The 22041-nt window shown below is 46.1% G+C and overlaps 1 protein-coding gene across 1 annotated transcript in view; it reads left to right on the top strand.

The window, feature by feature from the left end:
• Positions 1–22041, top strand: part of RAB21 (RAB21, member RAS oncogene family) — a 230428-nt gene that overhangs the window by 184541 nt on the left and 23846 nt on the right. The window contains exon 6 of the mRNA XM_086918093.1: positions 10084–10172. Within this exon, the coding sequence (XP_086774219.1) occupies positions 10084–10172 (89 nt within the window). The remainder of the gene's footprint in view (positions 1–10083; positions 10173–22041) is intronic.

The following is a 22041-nucleotide window of genomic DNA, read 5'->3' as shown; positions in this document are numbered from 1 at the left end:
CAAGCGGCTCGGTTGGTGTATGGTCTCCCACGTTTCCACCACTCTACACCGCTCCTCAAGGAGCTCCACTGGCTTCCTGTCAAGGAACGCTCCCTTTTTAAAACCGGTTGTATGGTTTTTCAGGCCCGCCAGGGCATTGCCCCTGCCTTCATTTCCTCTCTGATCAACGAATATGTTCCGGTCGGAGAGCTTCGCTCTTCTTCTAAATCCCTCCTGCAAATCCCACGTTTTAAACGCAAAAAGTGGGGAGGAGCCAATTTTTCAACTTTGGCTCCCACCTTTTGGAACTCCCTCCCCGACCACCTACGATTTTCCACACACTATTCCTCCTTCCGCAAAGATCTAAAAACGTTTTTGTTCAAACAGGCCTTCTCCTTGTAACTTGTCCCTCCTTTCCCTGCGCCAGGCTCCCTCCGCCCTCAGTTGCTGGACCTACCACTATAGCGCCAAGAAACCGTAGGGTGAACGCTGCACTTTACAAATGTTTTAAATTCAAAAATTCAAATTCTGTGTGTGTGTGTTGTTGTGTGTGTGGGGCTCTGTGTGTGTGTGGGGCTCTGTGTGTGTGTGTGGGGCTCTGTGTGTGTGTGGGGCTCTGTGTGTGTGTGGGGCTCTGTGTGTGTGTGGGGCTCTGTGTGTGTGTGGGGCTCTGTGTGTGTGTGGGGCTCTGTGTGTGTGTGTGTGGGGCTCTGTGTGTGTGTGTGTGGGGCTCTGTGTGTGTGTGTGTGGGGCTCTGCGTGTGTGTGTGTGGGGCTCTGCGTGTGTGTGTGTGGGGCTCTGTGTGTGTGTGGGGCTCTGTGTGTGTGTGTGGGGCTCTGTGTGTGTGTGTGGGGCTCTGTGTGTATGTGTGGGGCTCTGTGTGTATGTGTGTGGCTCTGTGTGTGTGGCTGTGGCTCTGTGTGTCTCTGTGTGTGTGGCTGTGGCTCTGTGTGTGTGTGTCTCTGTGGGGGTGCAAATGCAATAGGTCTCGCATTTGCGAGAGATTAAGCTATTGACATTGTAAATGACAATGCCATTTATTTATGTTTTCAAAACTAACACATAAATAACAATTTTGTCATTTAAAATGCCAATAGCTCTAACTTTTGCAAAGGCGAGACCGTTGCATTGTAAATGCTTGTTTGGATTTGTTTTCAGTAGAATATTTTTCACACAATACCTCACACATTTTCCAAGGGGGCTGCTGTGTTGCCCCGGATAAGCTAACCAATTTGAGCCATGCTTTTTACTTTTTGAAAGCAGTTTACCTCCACTGAGTGCCCTGTGCTGTGGACAGAATATGGCTTCACACTTAACTCTCGTCAAATATTTGGCTCAGTAGTGGACTGCCACTTGATACATTTTGGGCAATTAAACCATCCACCCATGTAAGGGGGTATTAGAAAGCCTGAGATCTTAAAGACCTATCCTCTACCAAAGGAATCCCACACAACGTCAATCACTGTGACTTCAAAAATCCAGTCAGCTGTCCCAGATTTTGTGCAGAACCGGATAGCAGATCGAGCACTACTGTGTACACCGATTATAGTTTTCCTGCTTAGTAGCAAGAATCTGTTCCTCAAACAAATCAACTCAATCATTAGAGACGCCTGAGCAGGTTAATAGGCTCAACAGTTTACGCAGAAGCATATCGATGGTCAGACAAGGTATACAAACAGCGGTCGCTTGACTCTGAGACAGAGTGTTATTACAGGAATTTGCCCCTGACTAAGGGAACCTCGGTTCCTGAAATGGACTGGGCGACGCCTCACAAGAACTGAGTTGATGAGTACACATAATCAGAAGAAGTTTCATTATTTCTGTTATGTTGTAGATAATGTACAATACCAGCTTTTATGCTGATAGTATCCTGTCATGATGATTAATGTTTAGAGATAATTGTACTATGTAACTGTATACAGTATTGTGATAGTGACATACACCACTGTATAATGAGAACAGAAAATTACTTTAAACATTTCAAAGAATTTGAATTTACAGAGACCAGTCTGTTTATTTAATTTGTAAGTTTGTGGTACCTACAACTGAGAATAATTTCTCCTGGAACAGTGCACACTGCATGTAGGCCGCTGTATACATTCCATTATAGTTTTCGCACATTGTGTAGCCAACAAAATTTGTAGTGTAGCACCCTTTGATTACTAGAGTCAAACTTTGATTACTAGATAATAGTGTTGAATAGTAGAGTGCACCTCTTCCCCTTTTCTTTGTGTTAACTGTGGAACCTACAGCTGAGTGGTTTTTCTCTGGAGCTCTGAATGTTAGCCCCACCTTGTCACTCCATGGAATTCACGCGCTCGCCTATGGATATCCCTGTCCCATACTTTGTTCAGTATTCTGTATATTGTTATGCTATTTAAAGATATTTTTGGGCATATTGAATGTCTCAGTGAGAAAGACAGTCCTACATTCTCTGGTTACATCTAAATTGGATTGTGCTAACTCACTTTTCCTTAGCCTTCCTCAGTGTTTGGTTATTGTTGTTTCATCTAGTGCAAAATACCACAGCTAGGCTGATTTTGAATATACCACATCATCGACATGTAACACCACATTTCAGATCCCTACGTTGGCTCCAGATGAGCAAAAGAATTCAGTTTAAAAGCTTCATCCTTACATACCAGGCTTGTCACGGTGTGGGTCCCAAGTATCTGATTGAATGTTTAAATCATTATTGTCCCATCTGGGATTTGAGATTGTCAATTGCATAACTGTTCACAATCCCTAAGATCAAGCGGGTTGATGAAAGCTGAGCATTACTTTGCCCACCTGGGTGCAAAACATTGGGGGGTAATCTACCTTTCACTTTAAGTGGTATTGACAATGAGATTTTTCTAAACATTTGAAAACCTTTCTCTTCATACCTGCTTAGCCAATGCTTATGTACTCTCACTGCTCCTACTTATGTAGGGCTGGGGTGCCTGTCTTGGGTAGTGGTTGCACTTTACTAGTGACCTATTCATTCATTCGGGCCCAAGTCCGTGGATCGGTCTCGGCATACACGCAGCCAGGACTCCATCATACTGAAGAGTAAGAAGGGTAACAAAGAAAAGAAAAGACAGCAGGTGCTTTCCATCTGTGCACCCAGGATCTGGACCAACATTACCATATCCATCAGGACCACCACAGCACTGCTCTTCTAGGAAAGAGCAGAAGGCTCCGCTCTTTAAAGAACCCACCTCAAAATACATTACCTGTTCACAGCCTAGCTTCCGCTCCTATTGTCCCTTTGCTAGTACCCCTTAGCAAATGGAAGTAGTTAGCCCATTGTGTCAATACTGTGGGGCATGTTTTCCCTCTTCCGCTGTAGTACAGTGTGACTACAATGCCATTTTGTACTTAACTGACATTTATGAGCAACTCTGAGTTAACCACACTGGATCTTGTGCATTTGGTCTTCAGGCCATTGTAATATTTCATCAGCATTTACCTATTTTTAGGGTCCAGCCTGTGAGTGCATGCTCTAGCGCATGCATCTAGCTTGCGAGACACTGTTGTATACATAAAAAAGCTTGGAACCCGCCCATTGCTACCATTTGTTGGCTTCTGTGTCCTTCATCTTTGCAGCCATCTTTATTGGCCAGTGTTGACCAAACGTAATTTCTGATCCTTTCTCTGGAGCAGGGACCAACTACTAATTGATTACGTTAATCAGTACCTGAATCACGTCGGGAGCAGCGGACAGGCACTATTTCTCTCCACTCTCACGGTCTACTGGTCCCTCTGTAGCGCTTGCTTTTCCCAGTTGAATTCTTCCTTTGCTGCTCTTTCTTGCATCCGTCTGTCCCATCCCCTCCTGCATTTAGTTATTTTCAGTGTTGTTCTCTAGACTCATATACTTCTCCCTCCCTGCAATTCACCTGCCCTACTCTCTGTTGCTCTCTTCACTACTTAGAACATCCATGATCCCTGCGCCCTTGTTTCAGTCTATACACCTGCAGCCCATTTGCCCAGAGAAACTGTCTCCTTGTGTGCTTCCCCAGCCAGGAAAAACCCCAGTCCCCCTATGCTAGGTATTTGGTGGTGTGCCTTACATTGCTTATTTCTTAGGCCATCTACCAGGACACTGCTGCATGCAATGGAGGAGCGACGTGCAGTGCTTAATTTGAGCCGATGGATTCCGGTGCTCAGCACTGGCACTGAATCATCAGCACTGACGCTTTTCATGAGCACCAGTTAAAGACACATTCATTTGTGGTAGGCGTGGAGAGATTAAGTGATTTGCCCAGGATGTTGAGCCGATGCCGAGACCCTAACCTGGTTGCCCAGCTCCAAAGTTGACAGCTGTGGCCATTACGCCTCATCCTATCACCACTTTCACGGTTAGTAGTTGGTTCTGTATTAGGCGACACTAACAGGAGAGATGGCCTGGTGCAAGCTGCCTCCTGACTAGAGCCCCAGTAATTCTGGGTGGCTGGACATTTGTGTCTCCCCGCAGATTCCAGAACTTTCCATCACAGAAATGTGAGGATTTTTGTTTTACAATGTTTGTGGTTTACAAGAGATTCTGAGTAACAGAACCTAGTGAATGCCACACAAGTCAATCCATCCTGGATTTTCCTGGTTGTCTAGTGTTAAAAAATGTATAGGTTTGCTAGGATTCCATAGTTTCTGGCTGAGCTAGGGTCCAAATCCACAGCTAGGCACATCGCCTAAAAAAGGTCAGTGGGGGGGGGGGGTAGATCAGGGGCTATTGCTCACATCTATGCCTATGCCTTCCTAAGCATCTCTGTGCAGATTTTGCCAATTTATTTCTGGGACACTGCCTGTTCAGGCCCCCTACTCTGCTTATCCCTCCTTACATACTGCTTCCCTTCTTTCTCGGCAAATTATGATCTATTTTTATCCTTGTATTGCGCACACACAGCAGTTTTCTGTTCCTTCTAGGTGGTAATTTGCCAAACAAAGCATCCGCAGTTGCAATGGATTTGTGCCAGACTGGTTAGTTTGGGTTACCATGAGAGATCTCTTTAGGGCAGGGTAACAATGGTCAGAACCTTGTCTTTCCGGTATTGTGGTTGCGCAATTGTTGTTGCCTTGACATTATTCAGTAGGGGTTTATGAGAATTTAGTTAAACCGGTTGTTCCACAGGCTGTGGCCGCCACGAAGACTCTCTGGTCACGCCTTTGTTTTGGGGTAACCAGGCGATGCTCTAATGCTGAGCCTTGGTTGCATGGTAGGATATATTGTGCTTTTTTTCTCGCTTATATTTGTGGGCAGTACCTTTGATAAATTTGTTGCGAAAGAAGTGCAGATTATTGTGTTCTGCTGTGCTATTGTTTTAAGCCAAAACAATGTAGGACCCTTACTGTGCCTGCACTCTCCTTGCCAAAAGCGCTCTTTACTTTCTTGCATGACACACCAAGCCCTTCCCTGTCCTTTTATTGTATTTGGTCCTTCCCTGCTGCATCCTTGCACAATGTCTGCATCCTTTACTGTACACTGTCTGTCATCAGTCCACATACTAGGTCTGCGCTATACTGCCCACTCCCTGCATACACTGGCTCTCTCCCTCTGCTAGGAGGAAAGGACCATTATTTGGTTAACAGAAAATTAACTGAGCAGAACAATTCTGGTTCTGAGAAGGTAAGCATAAACCTAGAGACCATTGACTTTGTGTAGTAAAACCCGACATGGAATGTACAAGCTTGTGAGTGTTGCACATCTGATTGTGGACACTGTGGAGAGGAGAGTCTGCTCTCTTCTAGGGGTTCTCTGGTTCTCTCTTCTAGGGGTTCTCTGGTCCACTCTAGTATCTCTTTAGCAGTGTAACAAGATTTCATAACCTCCATCAACTCACATCTGCCTCTGACTTATCTCGACTTCCCCTCTGTTTTCCATACCCCTCAATACCTCTCTGCTGACCAGCCACCTCAGGCTCTCTAACCGCAGTACTCTGTTGCTAGGCCTAAGTAGATATTGGCATTTTGGGAAGGATGCTGCATCCACAGACCAACCTCACCCCCTTCATCGTGTTCCTTCTTTTAGTTCCTGTGGGCCTTTTCTCCCATGTCTCCAGCCTACTCGCCCTCTTATTTCTTTCAAGTCACTTTAGGCTAGTATACAGTGATATTCAAATAAGCCACATAGCATTCTCTCAAATGTATGGTTATCAAGAACTTTCTGAAGCAAAGATCCACTCAGACACCTATTGACTATGTCAAAGCTAACCGCTATATTAAGCCTCCTTTGATGCTGTATCCATCAATTGATAACGTGGTTTTGTATGGAGACTCAGGAGCTATTTATTGGTTTTAGTGTTTGACCACTGTTAACATGTCATTGAGTGGAAAAAACAAGTGTGCATTATGATGGCTAGACTACTGTAAAACTGTCCACAACTGACTAAATGAAAATAATAAATTACAGACCTTACTCCAGTGCCCCCCAATCCAGTCTGCCTCACTCCCGTCCACCCCATCAATCCAACCTGGATACCTCAGCCAACACCAATCCACTCGCCTCAGTCCAAACTACCCCACTCCAGTCCAACCCACTCTAGTGCAGCCCTGTCCGGAGCACTCACCCAATCCAATCCATCCTGCCCCACTCCACCCCAACCCACCTCACATCAATATAATCTGCCCCCCTCCAATCTAATCTACCCCACTCCAATCTAATCTACCCCACTCCAATCTGCCCTACTCTAAACCAATACAACCTACCCCAATCCACCCCACATAATCCAATTCACTCCACAGTCCACCTACTTCCCAATCCAACCGACTCCAATTTAACTTATCAATCCAATCTACCCCACATCAGTCCATCCCACCAAAGTCCACCCCACCGCAATCCACTCCACCCCACCACAATCCACTCCACCCCAATCCACTTCACCCCAATCCACTTCACCCCACTGCAATCCAATCCACTCCTCCCCACCTCAATCCTATCCTCCCCACCTCAATCCTATCCTCCCCACCTCAATCCTATCCTCACCACCTCAATCCTATCCTCCCCACCTCAACCCTATCCTCCCACCTCAATCCTATCCTCCCACCTCAATCCTATCCACCCCATCCAATCCACACAATTTAATTCACTCCACAGTCCACCACACTTCCCAATTCACCCTCCCCCAATTCACCCCTTCAGTCCAATCTACCTCTCCCCACCCCACACTAACCCAAACCACCCATTCTGCAGTCCTCCATCCCACTCCAACCCAATCCACCACACTCCAACCCAATCAACCGCACCCACTCCACCCCAACCCACCTCACATCAATATAATCTGCCCCCCTCCAATCTAATCTACCCCACTCCAATCTAATCTACCCCACTCCAATCTGCCCTACTCTAAACCAATACAACCTACCCCAATCCACCCCACATAATCCAATTCACTCCCAAGTCCACCTACTTCCCAATCCACCCGACTCCAATTTAACTTATCAATCCAATCTACCCCACATCAGTCCATCCCACCAAAGTCCACCCCACCGCAATCCACTCCACCCCACCACAATCCACTCCACCCCAATCCACTTCACCCCAATCCACTTCACCCCACTGCAATCCAATCCACTCCTCCCCACCTCAATCCTATCCTCCCCACCTCAATCCTATCCTCACCACCTCAATCCTATCCCCCCCACCTCAACCCTATCCTCCCACCTCAATCCTATCCTCCCACCTCAATCCTATCCACCCCATCCAATCCACACAATTTAATTCACTCCACAGTCCACCACACTTCCCAATTCACCCTCCCCCAATTCACCCCTTCAGTCCAATCTACCTCTCCCCACCCCACACTAACCCAAACCACCCATTCTGCAGTCCTCCATCCCACTCCAACCCAATCCACCACACTCCAACCCAATCAACCGCACCCAATCCACCCCACCCTAATCCTATCCACCCCAACCCAATCCACCCCAACCCACCCCAATCCTATCCACCCCACCCCAATCCTATCCACCCCACCCAAATCCTATCCACCCCACCCAAATCCTATCCACCCCACCCAAATCCTATCCACCCCACCCAAATCCTATCCACCCCACCCAAATCCTATCCACCCCACCCAAATCCTATCCACCCCAATCTTATCCACCCCACCCCAATCTTATCCACCCCACCCCAATCTTATCCACCCCACCCCAATCTTATCCATCCCACCCCAATCCTATCCACCCTACCCCAATCCTATCCACCCTACCCCAATCCTATCCACCCTACCCCAATCCTATCCACCCCAGTTAAATCAACTCCACTTAAACCAGTCTACCCTATTCCACCCCACCCCACCCCAGTCTACCCCACTCCTACCCCAATCCAATTCGCCCCACTCCAATCCACCCCACTCTCCATTCCACCCCACTCTCCATTCCAACTCACCCCACTCCAATCCACCCCACTTCACTCCAATCCACCTCACCCCATTTCACTCCAATCCACCCCACCCCAAATCACTCCAATCCATCTCGCTCCACTTAAATCACCACAATTAACCCTACCCCACTCCTGCCCTGGGGGTTCCCCATCACCACCCTGCAAAAAAGTAAAGCATACCATGTTTAACAATAGGTGTATCATTCTATATTGCTGAGGCCTTTATTCGAGGCAATTCCATTTGGATGTCGGTTCTTATGTCTCTGTTTCACTTGTGTTCTTAGGAATTGGGTTGTAGGTTGATGATCGCAAAGACATGAGGTTTGCCATGATAGAATCATAGACTTGCAGCGTACAAGATTGCATATTTAATATTCAGTTCCCGTAGCGGCTTCTTCATGGGCGCCAATTTCCGACGAGCTGCCTGCACCACCTGTGTATGATCCGTATAAGTTTGTTACGTTCATGCGTGATTTCAGTTTCTTCTCTGGCTAAGTATAGTGTATAGTTGAGTAATGTAGCCAGAATTGGGCGTGGTGGAGCGGTCCTGAGGTGCCGTGGGCCCTTTTCACCACATATTGGGTAGACTGTTTATCTTGGCCAAAGATAGTCACAAGCAAATGTTCTTCATACTCCTCCAGTTTCCTCCTCGCTGTCGTTTCCGGGAGTCCCAAAACACAAATGTTACACCTTCAACATCTTATCTCTGAATCTTCATTTTTTATCCATTTAACTGTTTGAAGTTCACTGTTTGATTCCGGTCCAGGGAAGACATGGCTTGGCAGTTCGGGCTGGACTGTTCCCATGAGGCACAGGGTCAAGGCTGATTTGCATATGGCCATGTCTGAACTGGGGCGTCGTGGTGAGCAAAATAAATATGGATTAAACCCAGATCTGTGACTGGGGGGGAATGTTTTGCCAATGTACAACATTCCGTCCATCATCTTGTGTGTTTTGTATTTAAATTCATCATCAGGCACTCCTTGCCCTTTCATCTTCTTGAATTGTTGTTTTTCATCCCTGCTTTCTCCTTGTCAAGGGTTTTCCATCTTTCTCTTCCTTTCTTTCTCCTGATGTATTTTTCACTCTTTTTCTCTGGGTCTAAGTCTAAAGACGAAAAACTAGTGCCAGTGTGCCCCACCTATAACCACTGGATCAAATGAAGCACTGCCTCCAACAGTTAGAACATTCGTAAGGTGCATTACAGCCACTTCTGTATCAACCTCAGCAGGCGCCACCACATCCAGCTCCAGTACAAATCCTAGACTAGTTCAGCCTCATCAGCCACCACCACACACTCCAGTGATTCATCGACCTCTGCCACCACAACTCAGTCCTTGCTCAGATTTGGTAAAAGATTGCTTAAACTAACAGCAATATAGAGGAAAAACAGCTTCCCGACCCACTGCAAACTACAACGGATGAATGACTATACTGTGTCATCCAAAGATGGTGCACCCACACGCTCACACACAGAATCCCTGTCAAATAGAAATTCCTGCTCCCACTCCTTAAAAGAGAGGGCATGGAAGCAATTCAACCTAGTGCTAAATATCACTGAGACAGATTGCTTTCTGTTGATTTTTAGGAACGAATTTTGATTATATGCAGCAGTTCACAAATTGTTACCCAGAGAATTTTCTATAGTGTCTTAATGCAGTAAACCAGTATTCTTACTAAATGTGATTTTTTTTTTATTGAATACATTTACATTATAATTAATAGTTTCTGATTGCCAACAGGTATGCAGAATCTGTGGGAGCAAAGCACTATCACACTTCAGCCAAACAGAATAAAGGAATTGAAGAACTCTTCCTTGACCTTTGCAAAAGTAGGTATACGTTGTGTGTTTTAGTTACTTGCTTTTTATCGAAAATCACAAAACATACCATCTACCATACTCCAACACCCACGGAAAACACTGATGGAGATGAGCTTGTCTGTTCAATGCCTAAATAGAAAGAATGATAAAGGACAGCTTGAAAAGCAAGAGGCAGCTATTTGGGGAGCATTTCAGTCCTGTGCATGAAACAGGGCCTGTACAATAAGCAGTGGACCTAAATAATTATTTCTCAGAAGAATAGATAGTGGTACAAAGTCTTCTGAGACAATACATTATCAACATTTGGTGGCGCAAGGGGGCAACCCACACAATTATGCAGATGTTCTCTTGATTTCTAGCGAAATGGAGATGTCATAATCCAGTTAAGGCAGAAATGAAGTGACTGCAGAGAAAGTACCAGGACTGGGGAGGAGAGAATTCAGCTGATCAATTTGAGTTGATAAAAATAGAACCTGTGTACATCTGAAGTTTCAGATTCCAGTTTAAAACCAAGATTTTTTATTTCTTCTGTAGGTGTATCACATACGCCTTTATCCCAAGACAAACGTGCAGTTCCCCCATGGCCTTCACAGGCAAAGCCTTGACTTTAATTTGAGCCATTGACTGCCCTCCATCCTCAGAGTTCCCCTAATGCAGGGTTGAAATACTTGAATAATAATGGTTCCAACATACGCTGATCCCCATTCTAGTTTTAGAAGAATCAGTGGCATTTGTGTACACATGGGAACAAATGAGAGTGAAGCCAGAATTTCAACATAAATATTTAAAAGGCAGTGAACAGAGGGCTCAGTCAGCATTTTTAGTAGGGGTATGACAGTAACAATGTTACCAGCCTCTCCAATTTAATTACAACAGACCATTTTAGTTGTCATGCTCTCTGAAAAACAGTTATTGAATTCCACTATCTATCTTCCTGAGCCCTAAGTGATATAGCAATACAGAGTTAAAACTGCCACTCCTTCAGTGGGGAATATTGCTATGTCATCTCCTAACATTACCATTTTGGAAAAGTGAGATGAACAAATCTTTTGTGTTGTAAAAGATGGATTAAAAATATAATAGACCAAATGTTCGAGGTGCAGGTAATTTGAGAGAATGAGTTGCAGGATATTGCAAAATAAAACAAACCAACGGAAATGTTTAGTCGCCTAAATGACCACCAATATGCCCATAACCGCATCCAGTTAGGCATGCTATTAAACCTCTTTAAACTGGAAAAATCTCATAGACTTGACTGATTCGGTTCCCCTTCTTACCACTCCGCCCCTTACAACCCCCGCCCCCCCCCCACCCACACACAAACACACACACACACCCTCGCCCTTTTTTTTTTACGGCTTTCCGACTAGTAAATATTCATTTCATTTTCACATTTTTTAATTTGACTACATCTATTTTGAACTTTCCTCAGGTCGTTGAATGAGTCGGACATTATTCTCCTGCACAGATTAGGGAAATATCTTTTTGCTTATACACTTATTAACATTGAGTACAATCTGGGCTAAAAGATTATGGTTAGTAATGTAGGATATTTTACACCAAGATCAGTTAAAATGTATTAGGAAAACAGGGAGAGTCATCAATTTCATACAGGTAGTAGACCTTATCCAGTTCACCAAAGATGGATTTGACCACCACTTGCAGGTAAGCTGAAAAGGATGCTGAATAGAATTTCGACAGTGTTCATTGAAATTACGGAAGTCCTTCACAGAATGGGATTGTTTGATTATTTATATTCTAAAGTAATGGCTTTGTGTTGCTCTACAATTAAATATCAATATTAAAAGTACTTAACAATGGTGTCTTCTGTGTCATTAACTTTTTAATGAGTCTTCATCCTTGGAACACCCTGTAGAAAAATAACATAAAGGGAGATCAGGTAGGGGCACAATAATGCAAATAAGCGTTTGACTTTCACTGGTAACTTAATTTCTGTGCATCCATCTTTGGAACCATTAACAAGAATTGGTGAATTATCGGGTTATTTAATTAATTGCTCTAAATCAATATTAATGTCCATTTCAAGAATGCACATTAAATAAGATACAGCCTCCTATTTTTTGGGAGTCTCAAGTGACTAAATACTGGATTCAACATTGAGCAGATGTCAAGATAATATAATTTAACTAGATTTCCGTACCTAAATGGTCTAGATATATCTGTATGACGTGAGCTGAGCTTCAGTCGTTAGACCAGAATCAATATAGTAAAAATTAATCTGCTGCGCAGAATTTATTTTATGTCCTGAACGCTATATATTTGCCTTATACAATTTTGGTAACAGGGCATAGGAATAGTCACTTTTACGTTTTTGTTAGCAGCCCAGCAGTTAAGCTATTATTCTCAAGTAGTAAACTTAAGATTCCAGTTGCTAAGGGTATATATTGTTTCCCTGGTATTGAGAATTACCATTGGGCCCTTGTTCTGCTAATTGCTGTCCACGCTAGACTTTGAAAAGCATAATTGCATGCACATAGCACCAACAGCCATTGAGTGTCTTCCATTAGCATGGTGGGTTTGCTGAATACCCTCTGAAAAGGTATCACCTATAGGTCTCAGGCAAGCTTGAAATTTGTCTTGAAAGTTAGATTTCTTAAAATGTCATTAAACTAAGGAGTAGTAGTCTTTAACGACCCTTATTAATCCAAAAAGGCATTCATCGTATTAGTCACCTTGTTCAAGATCACGCCGTTGTCGCCATCAGTATGTTACATAAATCATACTTGTGGCCTACAAATGAGCTTTGCAGTTTTCTTGGACTAAAATTAATCATTCGTGTTAATTGATCTAGTTAAGTGTTATACTTCTAAGTCGAAAAACCTACTTTGCTCTTAAGAAAAGCATTTCCTGCATCATCTTCTAAGCTTTACAGATATAATTCTTATGTAATCTGTAGTCTCCATATATCAAAAAGTGATGGGGGGAAAAAGAACTTAAGTAGGAACTCAGAGAAGACCTTTGGTTGGGTAATAGGAGGAGAATTCTAAATGATAGCACAAATACCAATTACCTCTAAAGATATCAAAGATTGGATTAAAAGAATTCTCACCTTGTTGGAGATAAAAATCATATTCTACATCTTGTTGGAGTATAAAATGTCAGCCAATCTTTGGCAGACTGTATTGGAGACACTCATTTGTCGTAGGTGAGAACATTGCAACACTTTGTGGTCCTGTTGTCCCCTCTCCCCAAGCCCTACCTGTCTACAGTCGCAACCGATGTATCATGAACTACCACGTTAGGACGAACCTCATTTTTGTTTGGTGTTCAATCAAAACTTGGCTCTGCTGTTCTCCCTCAGTGTGCTTCTGTGCATTCATTGGCTGTGTTTCCTGGTATTACAACTCTGGATCTGCAACCTTCTGCTCCTAAACCTCCTTCGGATTCTCCTTGTGAAATAGCAGCTGCTCTTAGATAAAGTTTTAAACTGAAACTAAAGTAAGGTAGTCTCAGCAGTTTCAATCTCCAATTATGGGGTTTATTTTTTCCCATATTACTCCTCCAAAGAGTTAGTGATTTGATGATTTAACATGTCAAGTAAGTTTTGGTAAGTTGCTAACTGTTCTCCGGGGATAAGTTCCAGCACTGATTGAAGAGCCTTGTTTATTTTTCTTCTTAATACTTGCTCAAGTTGAAATGTCCTATGTTCCTTGACTCAAAGGAGTGTCTTTAGCTCATAGATTGAGGAGCTGATACAGCTCTACCTCTAGCAATGTTAGATAATCCGAACCATCAACATAAATGGGAATGGGAACCTCCATTAAGGACAGACATTTGCTGTACTTAAGTTATTTTCAAGTCTTTACAGACAAAGTTCCTTCAATAATTGCTTTTTCATTATGCAGCATTGTTTTGGGACTCTCCGGATTATTGTGTTTTGTTCTAAGGTTCCGTCTCAAATCTATTATCCAGTATTATGGGTATCATTTATAGATTCACATGCCTGAATCATTCCCCGTCGTCTGGGTGGGAGTCCCCGGTATATAAAAAGAGTAATGTCATAAAGACATATACATAGCAATAGGCCAGAGGCCTCTCATTAGTAACATATCCATGTCCTTTTGTAAAAAGGACCAAACTTTGGCCAGGAGCCAATCAGATATCGCCACCCTCTAGAACCATCCGAAAAGGAGCCCTAGTCCCTCAGATTTTCGTAAGCACAGTGCTAAGTAGTACCTACTGAGAGAACCAAGGTGAGCCTGTTCAAGGGGAGGTGGGTGAGTTGCATGTGAATCTATGAAAGATACCAATACTGGATGACTGCAGTTACAGGTAAGTAACGCATTTCTTATCCAGTATTATGGGTATCTTTCATAGATTCACAATACTGAAGTACCAAAAACAATATAACAGAGAAATGTGCAAGTAGGCAGTAGGAAGGTGGGATGAAGAAAGAAGGCCCACCTCTAGTGAAATACATGACAGAGCACAGCTTGACCCACTGCTGCATCTTTCATAAGTTCAGAATCCAAGCAGTAGTGCCTGGTGAACGTATGTGGTGTCTTCCACGTCGCCGCTCTGCATAGTTCGATAATGGGCACTCCTGCAAAGAGCGCCATTGAAGTGGAGCCGCTCTGGTTGAATGAGCTCGAACTTTAGAATGCAGAGGATGACCTGCCTGTTGATGGCAGAAAGTAATGGCTGCAGAGATCCAACGAGAAATGCTCTGCTTAGTCAAAGGAAGACCCTTTCTGGGCCTGCTGAAGGTGACAAAAAGTTGGTTGGATTTCCGAAACTGTTCTGTTCGGTGAATGTAGAACTTCAGACAACGCTTGAGGCCTAAAGAGTGGAGAGACCTCTCCGTTGCGGAAAGTGGATTTGGGAAGTAAGTCCGCAAGACTATAGGTTCATTCAGGTGAAAATTAGATGGAAACTTTTGGATGAATTTAGAGTTGGTCCGTAGGATAACTCTGTCCTGTTTGAATTGCAAGAAAGGATCCTGAATAGAGAAGGCTTGCAGCTCACTTACACGCCTTGCTGATGTGAGCGTTAGCAAGAGAGCGGACTTCCAAAACAGGTATTTGATGTTTTGACAATACTGGATAACTGCAGTTACAGGTAAGTAACGCATTTCTTCTGTCCATTCAGGAAGGTGTATCCGTTTCCCTCTATCGAAGAAGCAACAAGGTTAATGGCTTGCTCCTTCTGCTTATTCCCTCTGCATTTGGAAAGTCATTGAATATTTGCAGCGTCCACCAGCAGTTAAGCGCTCAGATAATCAGAGAATAACCTCATGCAGAGAGTACCAGGCAAGTCAGACAGGGTTGTCTCATCCGATGGAAGAAACTACAGTTTCCTCCGATGATGATGTCCTTTTGTATAGAACCCAGGTGGAGCAACACTAAAGAATGAAAATTTGTATCTGATATAGACTACTAGCCGCAGATTCCTTAATGTAGAATTACCCCCAGGCTTGAGACTGGATCCAGAAAACTTTTTGCCACAGCATCCCTGCGTGTTCGGAGGACGGCATCACGCGTCTCCGCCCAGGCGTCGTCCATGTACGTGACGTCCGCGAGGTCACATCATTCCCACCCCGGCACGCCTACGTCGTATTTTTCACTTTCCGCGTGCAATGCGGATCCGGATCGTGTTCCGGGCCTGTTTAGGCCTTTTCTTCGCTATAGCGTGTATCTGTGGGAACAGTGTGCGGATGCCTTCGGGCTTTAAGACCTGCTCGTCGTGTGGACGCCTTATGTCGACGACGGACCCTCACCTCATTTGCATGTGGTGTTTGGGGTAAGATCACAGCTCCACTGATTGCAAGGCGTGCCAACAGTTGAAGCCAAAGTCGCGGCGGGAGCACCGGATAAAACTTCTCTTGGCTTATCTGTCCAGGTTGGCTTTGTCACCTCGATCAGCTTCTGTAGAAGGTTTTCAAAGCAGCCATCGTTGTTGTCGTCCTCATCCCTCTCCTATGCCGGAAGAGCGTCGGTCCCCTGTTGGTAAGTGTCGCAGTTTGTCCGCGAGGACTGGTTTCCGGCCAGTTGGGGGCCTGGGCTCTCTTCGGGTGATGCTGCCCCGCGTATCGTCCCCCTATCCACTGATTCCCGGTGAGGGGGCGTCGAGAGCCCAGATGGAGACATATGTGGCGGCTTTGCAGGCCTCGCTTGCTTCTCCTCCTCCTCCTCCTCCTTCCCCTCCTGGGATGTCTGCAGATCCCTTGCCTTGTGCGAGCTCTGCGCGGCGTTGCCGGCGGCTCAGTCCCCGGCGCCGACTGCCTCTGCTCCAGGCTTGGAGGATGTGATGCCATTGGGGTGCGCCCCTTCGGGGGTCCCTTCTTCGGACCACAGCGCCTCTACCTGGCCGCAAACTCCCGCGGGAGTCCATGTGGTGTTGCGGTAGGTCATCGGGGCTCTGGTCGCATCCCCGAGCGCATCTCGGCCCTCTGGACAGGCAGCGGCCTAGTCTGAGGCGGACGTGACGCCGCTCTGGCTTTGGCAGCTGCTGGACCTGGCGGTGCCACAGGGGTCGGCGGACCCCCCTTGTCCCGTTATGGGTCGAGGCTGGCGGTGGATCCCTCGTCCCCCTCCGGGCCCTTCTTGTCCCTCTATGCAGGCGGCTGCCTAGTCGGAGGTAGAGTCGTGCTTTGTGGCGCCACATGGGTTGGCGGACCCCTTTCATCACATTATGGGTCGAGGCTGGCGAGGTGCTCCTTGTCACTCCGGGTCCCTCTCATCCCTTCACACAGGCGGCTGCCTCGTCGGAGGTAGAGTCGGCGCTGTTCCGGCGCCATCCCTTGACCACTTCGGTTCCGGCCCAGCCTCGGTCTCCTGCGCTGTGTGGTGTGGAGGATGCCTGTCCGGCGTCTCCTTTGGCGCCAGACGATGATGACGTCCTGCCTCAGGCTACGGACTCTACAGCGCCGGACAGGCGTTAGGTCGCGGACTCGTCTTCTGACGCCCCCTCTTCTCCGGAGGTTGGGTGCCTGTTGGTGTTGTCCTCGTCTGAGACCGGCCGCCGTGTAGTGGCTTTTTCCCCGACCTCATCAAAAGTCGACTCCTCGCTATTCCCGCGGTTTTTACCGGAGGAGCCACAGGTCCCCCACTCCTCGGTCCCTCTTCCCCTTTCTGGACCTGGCCTTTTCCCACTCCGGCTGGCTTTGGGGATGGCCCCCTTAGCTTACAGCCATCGCTCACGTAGGAGCTGCTTTCCCCACCGCGGGCCCTACGGAGACGGGTGCGGCCTTCGCTTGCGCTGTGTCCATGACTGTGGTTATTTTGCGCATGGGTGATCCGGTTGCCCATTTCCCCGCGGATCATCTTCTGGAAGTTCTCCACCAGGGCTCTGGTGGGAGTGAGCTGCTGCTTCCCTTTGAGGATTAGCTCCTTTCTTCCTCTGCACCGGCACCTCTAGCACCGCGTGACCCGGCGTGTCTTTCCCTCCACTCCTCTGCCTCAAGCCCACTTTTGCGGACTGCCTTTCCCTCCCGGCCGCCGCTGTTGTCTCCACCATCACGGCAGGCCCGCTGGCTAGACTCTTGGGGGCGCAACATGTTTGCTTCGACCAGTGCAGCTCTGCGGGTCCTTAACACTTTGTGTGTTGGCTAGGGCCATCTCTTGGAAGCCTGTTCAAACTCAACAAAGGAACCAAGGGCAAGGCTGGGTCTATAGGTACTCCTGTGGCCCTCTGCTCTGGTTGCTCCGGGGTTGAGGCTTGCCTTTACTCTTGTCCCTCCCCCCCCATCCCTCTTTGTTACTAAGGGTCCTGGCCCCTCATCTAACCTCTGGATTGGGGGTCATATGGCCGTGCCATACCCTTGTTCCTTGGGGGGTTGTCGCACTCCGTGCTGGGGTTGCCTTGGAGGTGTTGTTCCCTGTTTGTCTTGCAACTGGTTCCCCTTTGTTGTTCTTGATTGGGGTTATACTCCTGCTACATGTTGCATGTCATTTTGCATATGTTCCTTGCCTCTGGGGGGCGGGGGGAGGAGAGAATCTGTCTACATACTGGCGGGGTGGTTGCTCAGGGCTGTGCTCTGTTCTTTCTTCTTTCCCTGTCTTTGGGTACTGCAGTGTTGGCACTGCTCCTTCTGGTGTTGTTCGTCACCATCCTCCTTTTTTTCTCCTCTTTCGCACACTGTTCCCATGCTCCCACAGTTTGTCTAACGGCTCCGCGTTGTGGTGCGGAAAAGTTCTCCAAAGAAAACGTAGACGCGCTGGGGTGGCACTTATGTGACCTCGCGGACATCACGTACGAGGACGACGCCTGGACGGAGTCGCGTGATGCCGTCCTCCTGGCACGCAGGGATGCTGTGGCAAAAAGTTTTCCGGATCCAGTCTCACGCCTGGGGATAATTCTACGTTAAGGTATCTGCGGCTAGAATCGTCTCTATCAGATACATCTTTACCTAAGGTAAGTAACTCTTACTTTAAGCGATAATTTCCCAGATCAGTCCTTTGTGGTCTTCACTGTGGTAAGTAATACCAAACTGCTTCTTGTCTCGCAGAAAGGAAAGGGATTCATGTCCAAACAAGGAATCCTAGAGGCAAAATCACCTACATGGGCAAAAACGAAAACACAGGGGACTCTTATGTAAGACCTTTTGAAGGTGTGCCTCAAGTTAATAGAGTTAGATTTGAGCTCCAGGAACCAAGGTGTGAATATGGCATTTTCAATCAATAGAATGATGACCGTGTAGACGTCATCCTTGTGTCTTGAAATAGATGTGGAGATTACAGATCAGCAGTTACGTTCTAATGACATAAAGGACTTCGCAGACTCTCAATGGGCATTGGATAAATCCAATATGCAGCTGCTGCCTTTATGGTTTCCGGCATTCTTCCTTTTTGAGACCCTAATAACAACTACGGTAACAAGCAGTGATTTCCCTATGAAACCGAGTTTAATGTAACTAGTAGTTTGTCTTGCTTTGGTGATGTATTTTGCTACATAATGCTCCTGGACCCAGAAACGAAAAATAAAGCACCTGAATCAGATAAAACTTGATTGTTGATCTTATCTACCTTTAAGTTCCAAAGAAATGCACCTTATTTATTTCCTTTCGTTGTATCCCTTGGCCAATTGTTTGTATGCAAGATGTTCCTGACTTGTACGGTGTAATTTTACACCAAATGAGAGATAGCACCTGGATTGTCAACATTTATGGAATTGTCAATAGGGAAGTGTCTGAAGAGCAGACAACCATGTTAAACTGTGGCTAAAAACAAGCTCTGGGTGCTCATCCCTGTATTTTATAGTATGCTGTAATTTTGGATGAATATGTGCCACGAGAGTTTGTGTAATCTGGTATAAACTACCAAGCATTATATTTCAAACTTGTATTCTTTCTTTGTGACTAATTTCTGGGGTGCACTGGACAGTAATAAAGTCAGCTGAAATAATATACTACCACATTAGTGGAGAACTTGTGAAGTTGTTAGTGTGTTCAGGTCCTCCGACTTTGGATGGGTCAGACAGTGTATAACGTTCTTTTAAATCTGTGTAATACCACTAGGAGCACTGAAATATCTGGAAATGTAGAGTAAGCATGAAGTGCAATTACGGTTCTAAATCAAATATAAAAACAACCACACAAATTCACTGTCAACTTCGCTTAAATTGCTAAGGTAGCAATACAAAATTGCCTTTCTTAGATCTTTTTAACGCTCTTTTAATCTCTTTGACTGAGTCCTTTCAGGGTGCTCCATATTGTTTTACATTAAGCCCCTCTTCCAATCCCTCTCTGGGACTCTGGAGAGGTTTATCCATCCTGGAGTAACCAGGGATAATGAAAAATGCACTAAAGTTTGCACACAGCTTCTCCGATTACATTTACCCAAGCTGTGCAGGTAAGCCACATTTCTCGCTTACGTTTAATGTCTAAGCAGGAGCCTATGAAGTGATACATTAGTGTGGTCTCATTCACAGGTCCCCTTTTCCATAGTTACTGTTTAGAGGTAAATGGCTCAGCAGTGCCACAAAGAATGAGCCACAGTGAAGAAGGGGAGGTTATATAATGTTTGGCTCTTACTATAACAGATATGAGCCAAATTCAAAGGAGTATTTGCCTGTTTCAGGGCCAAACTAAAAATCAAAACGGTCCTGGCTAAGGCATATGGAAGGAAAAGTGGATTTAACAGGCACAGGTTAAACCAACAGATCTGTTCTTTCTACAAGACAAGAGTGACAATGCCATGCATACACATTATGAACTAACGCACAGGCACTGTACATACATGCATCATACAAGCAGGGCATACATGGGTTCTTGCATATGTGTGCATGGATGCACCTGTGTCCACCACCTGTGCTGTGCGTGTATTAAGCATGGGCGAATTTTGCGGATCTCGCGTTCGCGAATTTGCAGATTTTTGAACTCGCAATCCGCAAAATCCGCGAATTCTTGCGAATTTGCGGATTTTTTTTTTTTTTTGTGTTCGCAAGGATTTCTGCCAGTTCGCGAGGGTTTCGTACCAGTTCGCAATTGCGAACTTACATTTCGTCGCGCAACGGTCGCGAATTATGTTGTTTCTACGTCTGGTTCATCATCACAGGTTCCCAGCACCCTCTGTTTCACCACTGCAACCCTCTGTTACATCAATGCCACCCTCTGGTTCATCATTACTGTAGATTATGGGGGGGAAAAGCAAGCACACCATCCCTGCTTCAACTCAGATGAATTAATTTGGGGTTAGTTTATTAATGTGTCACTGTTTTAAAATTCCAGTCTGGCACCTGCTTCCTTATCTGTAATTTTGCTTTCTGTTGCAGTGCATTTTTTTTCCCCAGGACCTTCTTTGTGGCCTACTTGTAGCTATTGTATGAGCCTGCTGTGAGGGTCAGAGCAGGGTCATACAATTGTTGCAACTAGCAACTGAATTCTGGAGGGGCCCCAGTCAGGAAGCACTACCGGGAATTGTTACTAATGATGAGTTTGAACTCTTGCCCCTGCCGAGTGCTTTCACTTTTGAAAAACTCGTTTTTCTGCAATTTCGCGGGGTTCGCGGGGTGCGAACACGCGCAAGATCGGATTCGGAAGCCGCAAATTCGTGCGAATATGCAATTTGTTTTTTTTGCGGCGTGTTAGTTGGCAAGGTTTTGTGCGTTTTTGCGAGCCGCTCGTAGCGCAAGACGCGAAGTTACCCTCGCGGTCGTTCAAGGGCGCAGCCATCTTGTTTGCCTGACGTATTTCCGTTTCCGGGCGCGAAGTGTAATCTCGCAAAGTCCGCGGTTTGCCAGTACAGTCTCGCGCGTGTTCGCAAGGAAAATCTCGCGCGAACTTACCCGCGCGGTCGTGAACGGGCGCGGCCATCTTGTTTCTCATTCATTGCTATGGTTCTGGGCATGGTCTTTGTATCCTCTGTCAATCTCTGCCATCCTTTGCTTGTTTGAAGTTTTTTTTTATCTATTTTACTTATTATCTATCCCTCTATTTTTCTAGCCCTATATTTTTGTGTTTACTGCTACTTTTGGTTAATTTTAAACTACTTTTGTAAACTCTTTTCTTTTCTTCTCTTCCCTATTCTATTTTCTTTATTCCTTTCCGCCCAGACCATGGTGAAGGGAGCCGGGAAGCATCCCGAGAAGGGGAAGGGTCCCGCACCCCGTGTCCGGCTCCCGTGCGGGCGTTTGAGGGGGGAGCTAGTGATGCCACGGGAGATCTTTACCCCGGAGGAGGTGGCCCAACTCATTTTTTATGTTCAGCGCCGCCTCCCCAGGACCATCATGGGAGGCGGCAAGATCAGTGCCGGGTACGGGGCCCGGGAGCGCCGGAAGCGGTGGGAGAAGGTGTGCCAGGCCATTTACCACCACTCTCGGGTCTGGCGCACCTACAACCAGGCCACCCACCGCTGGACGGATGTCCTGACCCGTGAGCGAGATCTGCTCGACCTCCTTGGCCTTGAGATCCCCGGGCTTG

This window comes from Lissotriton vulgaris, chromosome 1_1 (genome assembly GCF_964263255.1).
Source record: "Lissotriton vulgaris chromosome 1_1, aLisVul1.2, whole genome shotgun sequence".
Lineage (NCBI taxonomy): Eukaryota > Metazoa > Chordata > Amphibia > Caudata > Salamandridae > Lissotriton > Lissotriton vulgaris.
Note: the sequence above shows the minus strand (reverse complement) of the source record. Positions and strands in the feature narration are given on the sequence as shown.